This window comes from Telopea speciosissima, chromosome 11 (genome assembly GCF_018873765.1).
Source record: "Telopea speciosissima isolate NSW1024214 ecotype Mountain lineage chromosome 11, Tspe_v1, whole genome shotgun sequence".
Lineage (NCBI taxonomy): Eukaryota > Viridiplantae > Streptophyta > Magnoliopsida > Proteales > Proteaceae > Telopea > Telopea speciosissima.
Window position 1 is genome coordinate 42,268,375 of NC_057926.1, and position 20,492 is coordinate 42,288,866.

The 20,492-nt window shown below is 39.3% G+C and overlaps 1 protein-coding gene across 3 annotated transcripts in view; it reads left to right on the forward strand.

Annotated features, from left to right (window-relative positions):
• LOC122645680 (acetyl-coenzyme A carboxylase carboxyl transferase subunit alpha, chloroplastic-like) overlaps positions 1 to 20,492 on the forward strand; it is a 45,392-nt gene that overhangs the window by 12,832 nt on the left and 12,068 nt on the right. Inside the window, exons 10-12 of one of the 3 annotated variants that reach the window (XM_043839003.1) lie at positions 14,487 to 14,564; positions 14,653 to 15,787; positions 15,876 to 16,180. In XM_043839003.1, the coding sequence (XP_043694938.1) occupies positions 14,487 to 14,564; positions 14,653 to 15,786 (1,212 nt within the window). In that variant the 3' untranslated portion in view covers position 15,787; positions 15,876 to 16,180. Of the gene's footprint in view, positions 1 to 14,486; positions 14,565 to 14,652; positions 15,788 to 15,869; positions 16,181 to 20,492 lie in introns of those variants that run through there. The other 2 variants (XM_043839004.1, XM_043839005.1) reach the window with 2 other exon arrangements.

The following is a 20,492-nucleotide window of genomic DNA, read 5'->3' on the forward strand; positions in this document are numbered from 1 at the left end:
TGCCTACTTCTCCGTTTCTGTTTGATATTGGGAAACACAAAGAAGGGGTTGTTGTTGATACTGATACTCATTCAGCTAATGATGCTAGCAATGAAACAGAAGGGGCTATTGTTGTTGAAAATGGTTTTGGTAATCAGAAAGATTACCACATTACATACAAAAGAGGGGAAGGCTTGCATAATACAGGACAGAAGACCTGCCCAGGGCCCTCTTTGGATCCTCATCCTGAGCTCCACCGACCTCATTCAGGTGATATCCCTCCTCCTCCCTCTGATTTAGACCTTCCAATCGCTGTTAGAAAAGGAAAGAGAGCTTGTACTAACCCTATTTCCCAGTTTGTTTCCTATAATGCTCTCTCTCCCGCAAGTTTTGCTTTCACTGTTGCTCTTTCTTCTGATTCCATTCCCAGGAATCTCACTGAAGCTATGTCTGACCCAAAGTGGAAGCAAGCCATGTATGAGGAAATGATGGCTCTTGAGAAGAATGGTACTTGGAAATGAGTAGATCTTCCCAGGGGAAGAGTCCCAGTCGGATGTAGGTGGGTTTATACAATCAAGTATAGGTCTGATGGTGCAGTTGAGAGGTACAAAGCAAGATTGGTAGCCAAAGGTTATAGTTAAGTGTATGGGATTGATTATCAGGAGACATTTACTCCTGTAGCTAAACACAATTCTATTCGGGTTCTCTTATCATTGGTAGCCAATAGGGATTGGCCCCTATTCCAGTTGGATGTGAAGAATGCGTTCCTCCATGGTAACTTAGAGGAGGAAGTATACATGCAACCTCCTCCTGGCTTCAAGTTCCCTTCAGCTGAAGGCAAGGTGTGTCTCCTCAAGAAGGCTTTATATGGTCTCAAACAATCTCCAAAAGCATGGTTTGAGAGGTTCAGGCAGGCTATTCTGAAGAATGGATACTCTGAAAGTCAAGCTGACCATACCTTATTTACTCGACGTGGTAATGGTACCATTACAGCCCTTATAGTCTATGTTGATGACATTATTGTGATTGGTAATGACAGTGTTGAGTTAGCTAGACTGAAGTCCTACTTGGCTCAATAGTTTGAGATTAAAGATTTGGGTCCCTTGAGGTATTTTTTGGGAATTGAAGTGTCACGGTCCAAGAAAGGCATCAACATATGTCAAAGGAAGTTTGTTCTTGACTTGTTAAAAGAGACAGGGAGTTGGGCTGCAAACCAGCGAGCTCTCCTATTGAGCAAAATCACAAACTAGGAGAAGATTGTGGTCCCCCTCTTGTTGATGCAGGGAAGTACCAGAGATTAGTGGGGAAACTCATCTATCTATCTATGACTCGCCCAGATATTTCTTATGCAGTGGGAGTTGTGAGTCAGTGTATGCATGCCCTCAAGAGTGGGCACTTGGATGCTGTATACCGTATACTTAGATACTTGAAGTCCTCCCCAGGGAATGGACTATTGTATGCCAGGCATGATCACCTGAGGATAGAGGGCTTTACAGATGCTGATTGGGCTGGATCCATCACAGACAAAAGATCTACTTCTGGTTATTGCACATTTGTTGATGGTAATTTGGTTACATGGAGAAGCAAGAAACAATCTGTTGTAGCTAGATCCAGTGCAGAGGCAGAATTTAGGGCAATGTCACATGGAGTTTGTGAACTTATATGGCTGAAGCGATTAGTTCAAGAGTTAGGGTTTGCTGCAAATGATCCTATGCGGCTCTATTGTGACAACAAGGCAGCTATAAGCATTGCTCACAATCCGGTACAACACGATAGAACTAAGCACATCGAAGTGGACCGGCATTTCATCAAGGAGAAAATAGACTCCGGCTGTATTTGCACTCCTTTTGTGAAGACAGGTGATCAATTGGCGGACATCTTTACCAAAGGGCTTTCTTCTCTTCAGTTTGGTACCCTATAATGCAAGCTGGGAATGCATGATATTTATTCTCCAGCTTGAGGGGGAGTGTTAGAGTTTATATGTTGTAAGGTTATTTTAGGGACTAGTTAGTTTACTAGTTGCCTTATGTTGTGATTCTCTTTTTTCCCTTTTACCTCCCTAGGGAGGAGTATGTAATTTGTTCTATTCTCATTAGTGAAGTAATATAGGTGTGTGAGAGACATTCTCTCTAACACACAACTTTTCCACCGAATTCTCTTCCTCTCCATTTCTTCATCGTCTTCTTCTCTTCTTCTTCTTCTTCTATCTTCTTCTTCTTTCTTACCTTACATCCATTACCTAAATCTCAACTCAAGCCTCATGTAGGGTTAGAGTATACAATCCATCACATAGAGGGAGCAAGGTGATGCAGCTCCAAGTAGGAAGAAGAAGAAGAAGTCCTAAACTTAGGATTTAATTAGGGAGCCATAGGTTAGATTTATTTTGCTTGCATTTTCCATACTTAGTTTATTTTATGGTTTTTAAATCGAACCGGTTTAAATTGGTTCCATCCAATTGGTTCAGTTGGTCTGATTTAAGTGAAGTGCTCCTATTGGCTAATAGGTTCTTAAATCCTATTGGCTAGTAAGGAATCTTCTTTTAAATCAGTAGTTTTAAGTTAGATTCTTTTATTTTAAGTTAGTAGGGGTAGTTAGGTCATTATACTGTTGTTATTAATTAATTAGACTTAAACCTCTCCCTTCCACGATTTTTTTAAGGAGAGGTATTTAATTTGTAGCAGGAATTGGCCTATGGCCTTATTATAAATAAACAAAATTGTGGAGGGCTCCCCACAATTGAATTTTAGAAAAAAAAGACTGTTACTGGTTGCCGATTGCTGCTGCTGCTGCTGTTGCTCCTTGGAGTGTTTCCTTGTGGATCTATCAAGGAAGAAGGATGGGTGGACTTCCTATGACTCCTTACGCTGTGACGGCTGGGAGGTTCTCTCTTTGTGAAGGTGGTTTCATCCTTCATTGATCAAGCTGCTGCCGGTGGAATCCTGTGGTAAGTTTGAATTTAAATTATGTTTTCCATTTCTTCTCCTTCCCCATTCGCCCTTTAATTTCTGTTTTAATTTCATAAACCCTAGTTCAATCTAAGTTCTGTCCAGCCCTATCCCCTCACCCAATTCCTCTCAGATTTCAGGCATATCATCCCTATTCCAGCCCCTATACTCGATCTTAGTTTGAACCCAGTCTGATCATCTAAAACCCAACTTCAAACCCCCATCCAAAACCCTAAGTTTCACCCTAGAACCTGAAACCTAACACCCAAACCCTAACCCTAATTCTGCAGGAATTTTAAACTCATCCAAATCTCAATATTTTTATAGCAAAATAATCCCCTAGACCTACTGATCATTACCATATATCACATTCATCCCTAACCTTAGCCTAAACCCTAAATTAGCCCTAAACAGCCCCAAATCTGCCCCAAACAGCAGACTCGATCAGAACTTGATTTTACTTGGCTTCTGGTAGGGCTTTACCCTATCTAGAACTGCATTACAAGGGTTACCTGTTGTACCATAAGTCCAGTAACTCCTAGGGAATACAGCTCTTCCCCAATCTAGCAATAGTAAGAAGCATAGGGAATCTTTGCACAAGGAGGGAGGAGACCTTCTTCTCCACACGGATGGGGTTCAAAACCTTAACTCAAGAACCAGAGAGAGAGAGAGAGAGAGATTGCAAGTAGGGAGAGAGGCTACATGCGTGAGAATTCTTCTCATCCCTCATCTCCTTTTAATTATAAAGCTGAGTTGCTATAGTAACCCTGATTTGCTCCGATTGGAAAGAGGTAGGATCTCATTGGGTAATCCACCTAAATATACTTGATAAGCAAATTCTTTAACTCTCAACTAAAGATATTTATATACAACGACATTAAAAGCAGATATAACATCTATGGTCCCAAAACAATAAGTTTATTATAATCAAGTCCCTCTACTTAGCAACATCACAGACGGACCTACGGGCAGGAAATTAACTATTGTCACCACCCTAGTCTGTCAGACTAATCTTATACAGAGAATCTGAACCATCGGTTGGCCACCAAAACATTTAGAAACTAATTATTAATACTTTAAAATATTTTAAATCCTGTTATAAACTATTTACAAAGCGTGCCACCGGTACCGAAATTTTGTCCAATCATGAACAAACATTATCTCTCTTTGATATTCATCTTGTATGGAAAGTGGATTTCTTATTGAGTGTCTATTTCATTTATAGGCAAACACAATGAACCCAACACACTTTTATATAGGTCGGGAGACATCAACCATTAGTACACCAAAGCCCATAATGCCTGACTGCAATGATAAGGACCTCTTGGGTCTGGGAACCAATTGAAATCTACTAATGAGAATCTTGTTCTTAATGTTAAAGATTACTACCGTGAGAGGGAGTGTCTCTATTGAGTAGTAATTGTTGGGTTATGTTGAGTGGTATTAGAGTTGTAGTTGTAGTTTCCTTTTACTTATTTACTTTCATTGTAATTAGACTCTTAGTAGGTTTCCTACTAATTGTCAATTACTTGAATATGATATAAGCGATGGGGCTAGACCACAATAGCAGAGGGCGGGCCTTGGTGCAGAGGTAAAGATCGCTCCGTTGTGACCAAGTGGTCACGGGTTTGAGTCTGGAAACAGCCTCTCTGCCAAAGCAGGGGTAAGGCTGCGTACATTATGACCCTTCCTAGACCCCACATTGGCGGGAGCCTCGTGCACTGGGTACGCCTAGACCACAATAGTTGTAGTTTGAATTTTATCGTGGCCTAGGATTCTCTCCCCTTTTCTTCATTGTGTTTTTTCTCCTTCTCTTCTTCATCTTCTTCTTCACAGATTCTGGTTGGTAATATTTGATTTTGTTACATGGTATCAGAGTGATGAAGAAGAAAAAAAATTCTGCCAGATGCTTTTTCTCCTCTCTTCCACTGCTGCCCTCTGTTTATGATGAATCATCTTGTTAATGGAGAATAAAAACAAGGGTTTCTGTTCATGCCATGCTGCTGTTCTCTCTACCTTTATTTTTCTATTTTTATTTTCTGAAGATTAATGGTTGCTGCTGTTCCCTTTATTTTCTCTCTGTTTCTGGACGATACCCCAGCCTTAGAGTTGGGTATCGAACTCTCATGTCCCCTTGTCATCTCTCTCTATAATTTGAGATAACAATCCTTACCTCTGGGCGATTCCACCTGCACATCCCTAGGTCGAATCCTTGCTGGGACTGTAAATTCTTGAGTAGAGAACACAACAACTGGTCACACCCTTACCGCTACGCTTGATTTATCTCTCAGTTGCTAGACGCTGGATCCACTGGGGGTTGCATTCGGGAGGATATTGACATAGCATCCTTCGCTTGAAATCTCACTTCGATGGGTGTCTCCTAGAGGAAGCTCTCTCATCCAAAGAGCTTATGGTTTTCTGCTGGTTCTGTTGTTAGAAGGTTGAAAACAACCAAATCGTAGGTTGTTTCTAACCCTTTTTTTAATCCTTAGTTTCCAAAATACCCCTCATCTCCGTTATTACTCTCTATCATTCTTTTTGAGTCACGTCCAAGTCTGACCCTCATTATTCAATATAATTTCCACTGGTGTCCTCTCCTATTGAGTTACCCAATAATCCTCTCAAATTCTGGCTTATTACAAGTTTGCCATTTCCCTTGAGAACAAGTGATAAATTACAGATTTTGCCATCCCTTTGGTTCTTTCGATATATTTACAGTTCTACCATTACATTTCTCCTCTTGGTGACCAACTATTTATATGCTTGTGCTTTATATGAAGATCAAACCGTCAGGTTACCGCCAATTTTGCTGTCATATTTGTTTGCCTAATCATTAAACTTGGTCAAAAGATCTGCTATATCGGATTTTTTTTTTCTTGGGTTTCTTAGTAACCTGCTATTTTGGTGGGTGTGCTATATATATTTCAAACCAGCCGTTGGATTAATTCAATATTTTGGGGATTATTGTTATTGTATGCAAGAAGCATTTGACCAGAATTTGGGAGACATCAGGCTCTCCAGTTTTGGGTTATTAATTTAATACTTTCCTCCCATGTTTGTGTCCTGCGGTTTGTGCTCTCCTCTTTGCAGCTTCTGTTTCTGGATCTGTTTTGTAATTTATTTCCTACAGTTGGTGGTTCTACTTCTTACAACGGTGTTTCCATCTTGCTCTAGTATATGCTTCCCTGTGGCTGGGATTTCTAGTTTTATTATGAATTTGCCTTGAGGCTGTAGTTCCTTATCTACGTTGATCTGGTTCGCAGCGACCTATGCTGTGTTATGTGGTTCCTAGCAACCTCATGCTGTTACTTGTGATTCGCAGTGTGACCTATGCTGCACTTTTATCTGTCTTCTTTGTGAAGATTACTACTTCCCTTCCTTGAGAAGGGCTTATGATGTTGTTGTTGCTACTCTGATATTTTGGCTTGCAGTTGATACTCTCTACCTCTTATTTTTCTCGTTGGTATCTGGGTTTATTCGACACGGAGGTTTTTCCTCTACTACAGTGCTGATTGTTAAGGTGCTTATGATTATATTGTGACTGGAAGGAGATGGTGCTGACTACTGGCTTCTACATATGGTTGACTTTTCAAGTTGGGTTCTGTTGGTTATGTTTATCTTTATTTTTCCAAGCTGAAGCCTAGGGTATATATGTTCTAGTTTAAGGGGGTGTGTTAAAGATTAATATCGTGTGGGGGAGTGTCCCTGTTAAGTAGTAATCGTTGGGTTATGTTGAGTGGTAGTTGTAGTTTCCTTTTAGTTGTTCACTTGCTTTTAGTTATTTACTTTCACTGTTATTAGACTTGGACTCTTAGTAGGTTTCCTTTTAAGAGTCAATTATTTGAATATGATAATATGATATTAGTGATGGGGCTAGACCACAATAGCAGTATTCTGAATTCTATTGTGGCCTAGTATTCTCTCCCCTTTTCTCCATCGTGTTCGCTAGCCTTCTCGTCTTCTTCTTCTTCTTCACAGATTTTGGTTGTTAATATCTGATTTTGTTACACTTAACACAACTGATAGTAATCCATTCAAGTTCTCATGTGATTCAGTTCAATATACACACAATATGTATACTCACACTTGTGTCTTAGAATCTCCATTCCTGAGAATCACACATTGAGACAACCATATGAACAATTGAACAGAATGCCCAGTTTTGTCCTTAGTTGTAAACGAATTTTAAATTAAAACCTAAGGACAACATCCTCCCATTATTATCATGCAAATTAAATCAATATTTAATAACCATTTATATCGAATTGATGGACACACTTCCAACAATTAGGACTATCAGAGTAGGGAACCCAATTGAAGTTTCTGCCCCATCTGAGTCCTATATCACCAATTACTAATTTTCTCCCCATTGAGCCCAGTTCTGTCCTAGCTCCACTCACATTGAGTGACCCTGTTTCTGGCCTATCCCAGAACTTAACAGTTTAGTTCCCGTTGACTTTAACTTAAATTCTAGATTTCATACCCTAGATCTAACCCTTTTCTGTCCTGCGCTAGGTCTTGTACTGTTTCCCAATTTTAGCCCTACTTCCTTAGTTTAGGGTTACGGTTTGTAGGCTGTCACCAATTTTGTATGAGAGCTTAAAGATTACTTCTTCCCTAATGGAGTCCCAATATGGATCTTTATTTTTTACGTCACTCTCAAATTAGTAATGTGCTGAATATTCGAAGAGATGAAAAAGGTGGCTGGGAGAAAATATTCAGATGACAAGAGTGATGGTACCCTCCAACGTTTTCTGTTCTGTACTGGCTCTTGTTCTATTTCCCTAATTTTAGCCCTAATTCATCAGTTTAGGATAATGGTTTGTGGGCTGCCACCAAAGTATTTCCCATAACGTAGCACTAGGATTCAAATAGACAACTATGAACCTAATCTACAGGATCACTCGCACTAATGACTACAATATATCACCAATTTCCAGCAATAGAAAATGACAAACACTTAATCAGTAAATGAACAGCAAGGTATTTTAGCTATTACAACCCTCAACAATGCCTAACAGTGTCTTAGGATGATTTCAGCCATTGATTCAAGTCGATCGCAGGGCTGATAAAAGGTTGAATAACCATTAATCAAAACTGCCAACAGAAATAGCAACTGAGCTATTCTGATGGGGAAGATATCCCTGTCGAGTGTAGGTTATCAGGGGTGTAATGACTTGATGCAGGTTCATCGTAGAAGTTGGCTTATTTCTTTAGAAATAGGCCTAGGGTTGGGTTATATACATGTTGGGCCTTTGTTCCCAAGGGTTTTCTATGTATTAGGCCACTTTAATGAGCCTAAACTAGGGGTACATAGGTTGCATATGGGATTAGCCCAATACTTAATTTATTTTTATGTTTTTTAAGACTTAGTTTATTTTTATGTTTTTTAATTGAACCGGTTCAAATTGGTTGCATCCAATTGATTCAATTTAAGTGATCATGTGACTTGGTTAAGTGGTCATGTGACAATTTAAGTGGTCATATGATGTAAGTTGGGCTGGATTAGAACTCTATAAGTCTAGCCATGTTTTGAGTCTATTTCTTTTAGTATTTTAGTTTCCCAGTTAGTTTAAGTTACCTAATAGGTTAAGGATTGGGTTAGGCCTTTCCTTTTTAGTGTAGGAGTCTAATTTTGAGTCTTTTATATAAGATTGTAAGGGGGCCAAGTATTGAACACGAATTTTGATTAATAAAAACTCAGCTTTATGCTTGCTGCCTTTGTTGCTGCTATTGCTCCCTTGTGTGAGTGTTGCCTTGTGGATCTCAAGGTGCTAGGGTGAGTGGACTCTCACGACTCCTTGCGTCTGTCCGGTACCGGGAGGTTCTTCTTCTTCTTCTTCAATCGAGCTTCTTCAAGCTGCTGCTGCTGTCTTTGAAGGAGATCAAACCAGTAAGTAATTTTAGTTTCCTGCATATATCCTTCCCCTCCATCCATCAAACCCTAACCTCCATTAAACCTGCAACTCCTACCTTAACTAGGACTCCCTCATAACTTCAGATCTGACCATCAGTTTCAAACCAAACTTCCAGCATACAACCCCCACACTTCTCCCTACACTTGATCCAAAACCCAGCCCATAACTCTCACTCTATCCCGTCCATTCCTCCACTCCATTAAACCCAAAACCTGCAACTCAATTCTGTCCAAATTGCAGAATTGAAAACCTTCCCAAATCCTATTATTTATATGCCATAAAAGCACCCTAGACCTGCACATTAAAACCCCTTAAACCCCATTGCCATTGTCCAACCCTAACCCTAGTTTTGACCTAAATTAGTAAACCCTAACCCAATTGGCCAGCCCTTTTGTGTGACCCCATTACCCTGGCTCCTAGTGGGACTACTCCTATCTAGGACTACATTATGACTCCTCAAAACTACATCCAGAACTGATGGCTAGATGTGGAGATAGAACAGGGCTTCAAAATTAGAAAGTGAAATTAGTAAATCCCCGAGTATAACCAATCCAACCAGTAGATCAATCTCAAACTATCATCTAAGGAGGAGCAATGTGGAAGTATTGCAGTGCCAAAACTTGATCAAGGTCTGATGAACAGATCTGGAATTCCAAGGGGTTGAAGATTGTTGCAATAGGAGACCACTCAGAAGAGCTGCAGGGTGTGTCTTTAAGTCATCAGGCAATACCTCGATGGAGCAGCCACAGAAGAGTATTCTAAGGCCAAACATGAACTTCCAACAGCAGCACCATGACTCGTTAGATCACCGTAAAGTAAAATAGAAACTTAGGAAATTGATGGAGGGAAAAGAGGAAGAAGATAGGGGGGATATGAGTTATATGACCAAGGCCTCTCACCTATAGCCTTGGTCAGTCTCTTCACTGCCACAATTTATTATACCTCACTGCTTCTCAGAGAACTTGGTAAAAACCAAAGCATTCAACTTCGTTTAATCATGGGGAAGAATTCCTCAAAGTCCAGTACATATAGCTTGGCTATTGCCATGACTAGAAAGGACATAACAGAAATTAGAAAGTTCCTTACAAAGCAACTATGGGACTTGTACAGCCAGAAAAATTTATTCTCAACTATAAACTCAAAATAGAAAGTAATAGAGAGCAAAGATTACAAAATAAAATCTCAACTAAAACTGTCCCCACTATCTGGTTTTTAGTGAATCAGTAAACTACCCAGGCGCATGGGCTGGCCCAGCCCAAGGCTGGTTGGTCCAAAGGCCCATCGAACCATGGTCCCTATTAAGTGTGAGGGGCCTGGTTCCTGCGGCTATATTGCTGGCCCAGGAACCTGTCTACATCATTCTACCCCTAGGCCAGCTTCTTTAATTGGCAGACTAATGAGTGCTGAGATCGAACAACCAATCTAATGGGCCCAATCAAGAGATTGAAAGCTAAGAAGGTATGTTGGATTACGTTGGACAGATCTGACTTTAGATCTAATGGTTAAAAATATTGAAAAAAAAACCCTGATCTGATGATGGAAGATAACAGAGATAAATATATGAAGTTCTAATGAAAACTAGACATTAAAATAGTAAACCTTTTAGGAGTCGATGGGACAAACAAGGGAGAGAATGTATGAGATTAAAAATGGATATCGATGGGAAGAAATAGAAGGGAGAAAAGAAGGAAAGAGACAGGAGATCATGGGGGAACGGAGAGAAAAAAAAAAAGAAAAGAGGAAGAGAGAAATCTTCCCCTGTGGGTAAGGAGAGAGAAGAGAGAGCGTAGAGGTTAGGCTTGTCAAACGGTACGGTTTCGGTAATACGGTACGGTTTCGGTACGGTACCAAAAATAGATACCCAATACCGATACCGTACCATACCGTTTAAGAATATCATTTTCAATACCGATACCGTACGGTTTCGGTACGGTATAAAAACGGTATGGAAAGCGGTATGGATTCGGTATAGAAAACGGTATGGATTACGGTCTTGCTGTTTGTGGTGTGTGAAGTAAAAAAGTGAAGTCTGAGAGTTGAATGCATAGATATTTAATACATGTGACAGTGACAAGTCTGAGAGTTGAATGCATAGATATTTCATGACATGTGATAGTGACACAAAACGTCTGACAGAAAAGTGAGAAAACATCTTCAGTATTCAGTCTTAATAAGTTGGTTGCCCAATGACCAATGTATAAATATAATAATAGTCGGATATAATTTCTCGATCTGCACAATGGGTTGGCTGCCTTTACATCATGAATTGGTATTGCGTGTTGAACACTCGAACTACCATTTCAACTTTCATTTATTTAAGTTTACAACTATACCCTTAAAAACGGTACGGTTTCGGTACATACCGATGGTATTGTACCTAATACCGATACCGTACCGTACCGTGGTCAATACCGTTTGACCATACCGTACCGTACCATTTTTGCAACAGTACGGGTTGGTACGGTTTTACGCGGGCGGTTTCGGTATCGGTACACGGTTTCGGTACCAAATTGACACCCTTAGTAGAGGTAGAGAAAAGAAAAAGAATCCCTTTACCAAATCAAGAGGAAAGAGAGAAAATCCAGCTGGGCCATTGCCAAGCAAATAAATCAATCCATTTGTTGTAATATGGGTACAAGGGTATAATTGTCTAGTGGGGTTTAGCTTGTGTTGCCCTAAGGGTATGATTGTAACTTGCACATCTTATTATTCATTATATATAAAGAGGACTTTTGTCTCATTAACATAAGTTCAATTCCCCAAAATTCTTAATTCCATCACCATTAACTAAAAGTCATCATAAATCTTGTGGGTGGTTACATATATAGAAAACAGAATATCTACTTTTTATACTAGACTTCCTAATAATTAGGACTCTTGAACAACTAAGAACTCTAGAATTGTAGATTTCCTAAACTAATTCATAGATTAGTAATTAGTCTACTAACCAATTAACAACATCAACATGGAACCCACCAAACCTTATCCCTTTACTTAATCCCGTGTACTCCTTTAAATCCCAAATTTTGGGCTTATAAAGGAGGCACAATATATTAATAAACACAAAACAAGTCCAGGGCCTATAGAATCCAATCATGGGCCAAAATAAAGTATTCAAGGCCCAATTGGCCTGATGGACACCCTTAACTGCATCAATTCCCCTGGTTTTGGAAAAACTCATCCTCGAGTTTTATAAAAGGGGAGAAGCAACACCACTTGATTGGCATCCATGATCATTGGCTTTGATGGTACAATGATCCAATGCATCTCATGACCAAATCAGCAACACTCGGCTTCCTCACATCCAATATTTTTGGAGGATGAAGAAAATCAATGGTCTTGATCTCTACGAATTGTGTTTCCTCAGTTGGAATCCTCTTTAGTGGTCATCGAGTTCTCCCACTAGAACTTCCACTTCTGATTCGTTTGTTGAATCTCCTGTCATGCCCAACACTTTCTCACAGAGGCGGTTAGTATTATTGGCTACCTCTCAAAACCCTATTTGCAGATCATGAAGTCCATCCATAAATTTCTTCATGCTTCTCTTCATGTGAAATTGAAACAAATCAAACTCAACTGCTATTGGATTTTTGGCTTTGATACCGAATAATGGTGGCTGTGACCGAACAACCAATCTACTGGGCCCAATCAAGAGATTGAAAGCTGAGAAGATATGTTGGATTACATTGGAAAAATCTGACCTTAGATCTAATGGTTACAAATAATGAGAAAAGCAATCCAGATCTGATGATGGAAGCTAACAGGGATAAATATATGAAGTTCTAATAAAAATAAAAAATTAAAATAGTGAACTTTTGAGGTGTCAATGGGACAAACAAGGGAGGGAAAATATGGGATGAAAAATGGATATCGATGGGAGGAAAATATAAGGGAGAAAAGAAGGAAAGAGAGAAGAGATCGTGGGGGAAGCGAGAGAGAAAAAAAGTTGCCATGGGGAAGGATAGAGAAGAGATAGAGGAAAGAAAAAGAATCCCTTTACCAAACAGAGAGAGTCCAGCTAGGCCATTGCCAAGCAAATAAATCAATTCATGAACCAAAAGTCATCATAAATTGTGCGGGTGGTTACATAATATAGAAAACAGAAAATATCTCAGCTTCCTATCCTCTACTTCCTAGTAATTAGGATTCTTAACTAAGAACTCTAGAATTGTAGATTTACTAAACTAACTCGTAAATTAATAACTAGTCTCCTAACCAAGTAGCGACATCAACATGGGACCCGCCAAACCTTTATCCCTTTACTTATTCCCGTGTACCCAAGGCCCAATTGGCCGGATTGGACACCATAAACTGCATCAAGACCCACCTTATGATTCCCAATCAAATGGTCCGTTTTCCTTTCCCCAACTACCATGACCCCTTATGATTTTTGCAATTGGGGTGATGATCTTCCTTGGAAAGAGGAACAAGCAGTAAACAGGATGGTTTTGAAAGTTGATTTGACAATTTCCTAGCCAGGATTTGTTTGGAATTAATTGGCACTTTTGTGTACACATTTTTCTTAGAGCATCCTTGAACATATTGATTACCTCCCAAAAATTGGAGGCATCACTAGATGTATGCTAACATGTGACATTATCTGACTAAACCATCACACTGTCTTGTACTAAATTCACTTGGCTCCACTCTGGAAAGAATCTGTCTTAGATGCTTTTCCAATAGGCACTTTTGCTTCTACTTGCCTTTCTCATGTGAAAGTATGCTCAAAGAATAATAACCATTAGGAGCCCGTCTAGCATGGACCTTTTTGAGAGGTTCATCTCCCCACCATAGATCTTCCTAAAATTGCTCTCTCCACCTTTCCACCTCGTCTCACCTGTAATAAAATAGACACAAACGTACTTATGCTCTTCCAAGGATCTCTATGTGTAACCCTATATTAGCTACCGCTGTATCCCACTCATTTTCATGTGATATGTGTTTTCACCTAATCATCTTATGCCACAAAGATTGGTGTTCATTTGCGATAATCCACAAAATGACAATTGAAATCCGGGGTTTGGCCATAAAGATTCTACTGACCCGTAAAAAACAGGCCTAACCCTTGCTCAGATAAAAGTTACTCTAGGGATAACAGGCCGATCGAACTTAGCATGGATCGTAGAGTTTCTTAGATAAGTATATCCTATTCCTAGTCCAGCCTCTTCAATTGGTAGACCCACCTTCTGGAATATGGATCCAATGAAATGTTTCCGCTCCCTTTCTCCCAGCAGCCACTTTGAGTCCCCTATGATTTTTCTAATGGAGTGATGATCTTCCCTGGGATGAGAAAGTGATTATCTTCCTTGGCATGCGAATGAAAAACAAGTTGTAAATAGGAAGGTTTTGAAATGCTTATGTAATAATTACTGGAGCACAGATTTGATTGGACTTAAGTGGCACATTGTGTACTCATTTTTCTCAACGGCATCCTTGAATATATTGATTACCTCCCAAATATTGAAGGCATACCCAGATGTCTACTGATGATGACATTATCTGATTTAAGCATTAAAATGTCTTGTACCGAATTTCATTTATTCTAGAAAACAGTTGTCCTAGATGCTTTTTCACTAGGCACTTTTGCTACTACTTTCATTTTTCATGTGAAACATGTCCTAAAAGAATATCTACCTTTTTACAGGAACCAGTTGGTGGCGCACATGCTGATCCTTCTTGGACCTCACAACAGATAAAATTTGCAGTTGTTGAAGCAATGGATGTGTGTATTGGTTATGGTAACTTTTTTATGTTTAGTCATATTTTCCTTCAAGATCCTAACAAATTTTAAATTTTCCTTGTGTGTATAGGAGCTCCTTAAAATGGACACTCCAGAACTGCTAAACCATCGGATGCTTAAGTTCCGTGGTATTGGTGGGTTTCAAGAAAAACTCCCAGTAGAGCCTGAGAAGAAAGTCAACATGAAAAAGAAAGATGTACCCCTTGTTCAAAAAGGAGAGATTGGAGGAACTCCCCATGTTGAATTGGTAGAAGAGGTTGAAAAGCTGAAACAGGAAATTCTAAAAGCCAATGTGTCATCTACCAAGCCTCCAGAGTTCGATGTAAATGAGATGATATTGAAACTGCAAAGGGAGGTTAACCAAGAGTTTTCTGAGGCAGTTAGAGCCCTGGGTTTAAGAGGCAGGCTTGAGACTATACGGGATGAGTTTACAAAAGCTAGAAGTTCATCTAACCAACTAATTGATATAGGTCTGAAGGACAAGATTGGAAAGCTTAAGCAGGAGCTCAACCTGAGCTTATCACAGGCCCCAAATTATGCTAGCTTGAGAACTAAGCTTGATATGCTGAAGGAACTATCTGAAGCCAAGGAACTCTCCAAGCAGAATGATCAAACAATAGCATTGAAGCAGGAAATCAATAAGAGATTCAAAGAGGTCATGGATCGGTCAGATGTAGAAGAGAAGATTGAGGCACTTAAAGCTGAAATGGCAAATACTAGGTTGTCCAGTGACAGGAATCTAGATCATGGACAGAAGGAGAAAATCATGAAGGTGAAAAAGGAGATAGAATTGGAATTGGCTGATGTCCTCAAGTCCATGAAGTTTGATGTAATCGCAGTGGGATCAAAAGCTAAAGACTCCAGTGAGCAAACATCATTCTTGGACTTACAGGTCAGAGTAGATGAATTCAATGAAGAAATAAGCAAAACAATAGAAGATGCTATAAACTCATCAGATCTAAAGAATAAGATAGAAACGCTGAAGCTGTTGGTGGCAATGGCTGGAAAGACACCTGACATGGAGTCAAAAAATAAGATTGAGGCTCTAAATAAACAAATCAAGCAGAGCCTTGCAGAGGCTATAAGCTCCTCACAATTGGTAGAAAAGCACGAAAAGCTGAAGGCCGAGATTGCAAAAGCCATTGAATCTGGAGGACTTAATGGAAGTTTGAGCGAGGAACCCCTAAAACACTCCTTTGCTTAATGTAAGTTCATCTTACACTCATTTGTTCCATTATGTTGGAATCTCTATGGTTTCAGCTGATGTGAAATGCTGTTTGAAATCAGTCACAGGGGTTGTCCTTTGCTTATGAATGATGAGCGAAATAGCAAATGGTGATTCACTGCAAATGCAAAATTTTGTGTTATACTGCAAGCTAAGCTTTCTCAACAAGAACATCAAGCTGTACCACTCTTTCTACATTTTGTCTCCTGTGTTTCTCAGCTGTTTCCTGTCCTCAACCTCAAGAAAAATTGTTTTTCCCTTCAACTAGAAAAGTTTCACAATATGGAATTTTGGGGTTAGGACCTGTAAAATATTTGCTTCTTTACATTTTATTTTGCTTTACAGTTCACTACATTTTGTCTTGATGTGATTTTCACTGCTTTCTTCTCATCCTCACCTTCAACTGGAAAAGTCCCAGAGTGAGATTGGGGTTAGGACCTATTAATGTTTTTTTTTTGTGCTAACTCTGAAAATCTATGCCAGGACCATATCTTAACTTAGGCTCTCTTTGGTATAATATATATATATATTTTTTATAACCTATTTATGAGAATATTTTATGGACGATAAATACTAATCATTTGTTAGACATAATATATTATATAATGAGAAATAGGTTTGGTATGCCTGTGTAGAATATATTGTATAATCCTGAAACTTTAAATGAAAATATTGTTTTGGGAAATAGTAAGGAACACCGCATGCGATTATATAAATGCCCTCACACCTAGGGTTTTAGTAATCGGTGACGGTCTTGGTCTCGGTCTTTGTCGATACCGATCCGGATCGGTCTGGATCGGTCAAATTTACTCTTGCTTTCTTCAAAAAATTAATTTTTTTTTACATTTCTACCCTTGTTCATACTGATCCACTGATTTGGACCGGCCAAGAATCAATATCGGTCTCCGTTGATATTGATACGAAATGGTCAATCTGATACTGATTTCTCAAACCATGCTCACACCTCTCGCTCTTTTCTCCATTTCATGCCATGCCTGCCCCCCGCCCCCCCTCTTCCCCCCCTTGTAGGACGATTTGGCTATTATTGGTTGCAATCATGCTCTGGTTGATCAAATCTTTGGTGGAATTGATTTTTCTTGATGCCTCTCTTCTAGAATGAGCTGTGGGAGTAAATGATCATTGGTATATCTGGTCCGGGATACAATCCGGAATAAAAAAGATTAGAAATAGCGTTTGGAAAGCTCTTTTATAAAATCATTTGTGTCACTGACAGATATCATTATAACATCTCAGCCATAACAAACATAAGGGCAAGAGATTGCTGCTTGGTCGTGTGGCCCTTACGTCAACAAGAGGGCCAATGAGAGCATGTGCAGGGGTATCAATAAAAATGAGTTTTTTTTATTTTTTTTATTTTCTTATTTCAATAGGGGCTGGGCGGTAATTTTGTGCACTCCTATGTCTGAGTGTTGGAGTCAAGTGACTAAGCAGCGTTCTTTTTTCCCAAACATAATTATGAAAATGCTTTAAGTATAACTATAGTTACTTTTACGTGATTGCCTTTAACTGACTTTACTATAAATAGTTGGATCAAAAAGGGTCTTGGTAAATATGATGAGAGAAGATAGGCATTAAGAAATAGAATATGTGTGACTCTAAAGAGTCTATACTCTTGTGGGACTATGATATGCCTTTGAACTAACCAATATCCAGATTTTGGATCAGACGAGACTGAAAGGATACCTACAACACAAGCTCAAGATGAAACTAGAGTTTCTAATAGCAAGAGAAGCATCAACTAAAACAGAACCATCATATGGAGGAATAATACCTTGTCTGGAAAAAACATTGAATGAAATTTCGGGTTCTACCAAATGCTACTACTTAAAACTTGGGTGTGATAAAATTAGAGTAATTTCTTTGACTTTTGTCTAATACGTCCTTTGATTTCTGTAGACACTGAACTTTTTAGTCCTAGGGATCCCTCGTCAATGATAATAAATCTTAAAATTGTTCTCAAGCGTTGCTGGCAGAAAATTACCATTTTACCCCTAAGGTGAATTGGGTGGGCAAACCTCATCAAAATTGCCTGAAATGTTTAGGATAGCATTGTTTTGTCATAAAAAGACTAATTCTAGACTTGCCACTTTGGGCACAATTTTGACTATGAAGTCAAATATGTGTTTGATAATTCTATCATTAGATAGTACCCGAAAATACCTTTCTAACGTATCACTCGTCAAAATTCGACGGTCGGATATCCCGATATCACTGTTGGAAAATCAGAAAAAAAAGCGATTGAAATTAACAAACCAAGGTTTCCTAGACCACTCAAGGGCTGCCACGTGGCAGTCTATTAGTAGTGCCACCAAGGGAGATCTAGTGGCACGTCCAAGTCTGCTATGGTGGTGCCACCTTTTTCTAAATGCCTAAATTGCCCCACCCCTTGAAATTCTATAAATAGGACTCATTTCCTTCATTTTCAAACACACCTTCAGTCCTCAACCCCTCAGATTCCCGGAAAGATCTGGAGAAATCCTGAAATCCAGAGAAAAATATGAGAAACCCTTGTGAGAGTGAAAACCATAGAAAGCCCAAAAAAGGAAAATTTCCAAAATATCCCTAAAAGCCGGAATTTGACCAGAAGCGCAACAGAAGAGTCGAAACTAAGCCAACAAGCCCTTTTGGGTCCAAAAAAGGTATTTTTATCTCTCCTCCCTTCAATTATGTTAATCCAGTTATTTATTTAGTTCAATTGAAATGTAGATCTTTAGATTATTAAGTGCCTTGTTTAGGGTTTTCTCCCTAAGCAAGGGTTGCTCTTAGGATTTTAAAGTATGCTTATTTAGACAATATAGTATATACTTGCATATATATTTTCAAAACCCTCGACATACTTTTATAATTCCGGTGTTCCTAAACATACCCCTGGTCACGTTGTTGTGCTACCGAAGTTTTTTGAAAAGAGTATTCCAAAATATATGTTTTCTGCTTGTAATAGTCACCATGTGTAACTATGCTTGACCTGATCCTAGTAAGGATATGTAGGTAGCCTACGGTCTCCACTATGTTTATATTTTATCTCACCCCCCCTTCCCCCCCATATTTTTTTTGTATCATGTATATATTGCTTCCATTGAATTTGCAACTTTCAAACCTAACAACATAGATTGGGCTAGTTTATTTTCAATAATTCTACTATGCATGTTAGTACTTAGGACTAGTAATTAAGCCTAGAATTAGTCTAAATAGAAAGAGACTCGCCTCCGACCTGGCGGAGAAGATGTGTAAAAGTTCCCATACCCATAACCTTGAACTTACTCAGAGATTTGAGATGACTTTTTGTCTTGTCGACTTGGGTTAACTCTCTCCCCAAAAGGGAGAGACATTTATGGGTCATAGGCACTTATCTAGGTAACGACTTCAAAAATAAAAGAATAGAGATCCCCTCCATACACTTAATCACCCCTCTCTCATCTCTCTCCTCCACTGGGGAGAGGTAACATGTTCCACGTCGAGGGAGGATGGGGATGCAACAACACCCATGTACCTCCACAAGCAGAGACCCCTGTCAAGGTCAACAAAAGTCTACCTCTTTTCGGCAGCGGTCCAATGGCCCGAAAACAGCCCAGATATAAAAATCACCCCTACAGAAATTTTTTGTTTACCAAACACTATGAACTCCGGTGAGTTATGGAATACCAGAAATCCAGAATGAATAGAGGAGCATGTTAAACCCTTAAAACATAGAGGAGCATATACCTCCATTTGCCTTATCATCCCACCTCCTTCTATCTATGATCAACTCAAGGTTCTATTGCCTCCGGTGAGTTGATAGCGTCTTTGACAATTACCATAGGGTCGACCGGGCTAGGCTCAACCAATCGATTGAATCATTTACACTAAGTTAATTGATAGTTTATATACATATGACATCAGCACAAATTGAACTTTGGACATCTCCAATTTGCATCACATGGCTAGCCAACTTGATTTTTTTTTTTTATTATTTTTGGGTAGAAAAACATGGTATCACTTGATTATGCTTTTAATTGAATGTTTTTAATATTCATTGACAAAGAATTTGAATTTTTACCATTTTTTACGTTACAATTGAATATTAAGGAGAAAGTTTTTCTCTACCATGCGATGAAGGGTTCACCACACCATCCTAGGGTTCACAAACCCCTATAGGGTTTATTATTGATGTACATAAAAATAGCCCGCCAATGATCACATGACACGTGGCATTGGTTCACCATACAAGTCGATGATAGTTGGAGGTGTCGAGAACCTCATGAAGGGTGTTCGTCATCAAAGGACATCACCGCAAGATGAGAATCATATACACTTGCTTCCTAATCAACGCCAGCATCACCAATGATAGATAGAGCATTGAGATTCGTAATTTCCTTACAGATAAAAGAGGCTCAGTTTGTGCATGATCAGGGGATAGTTGAGGTAAACCGTCACGTCATGAGTCGATCGAGTACAGCCGAACCTCCACAATAACTAACCCCCCACTACGAGACAAGTCCCTCGACTCATGGGATGACGACCCCCACTGTGACACGCTTATGGAATATCCAAACAAGGCAGAACTCCAACTGCCAGGGGACTCAGCAATTGCCTCGATAATCATTCCCCTTTTAATAGAAAATGGGAGACCCATATACAAATTCACTTCATTTGTACTCCGGCATACTGTTCTCTCCGTACTTTCT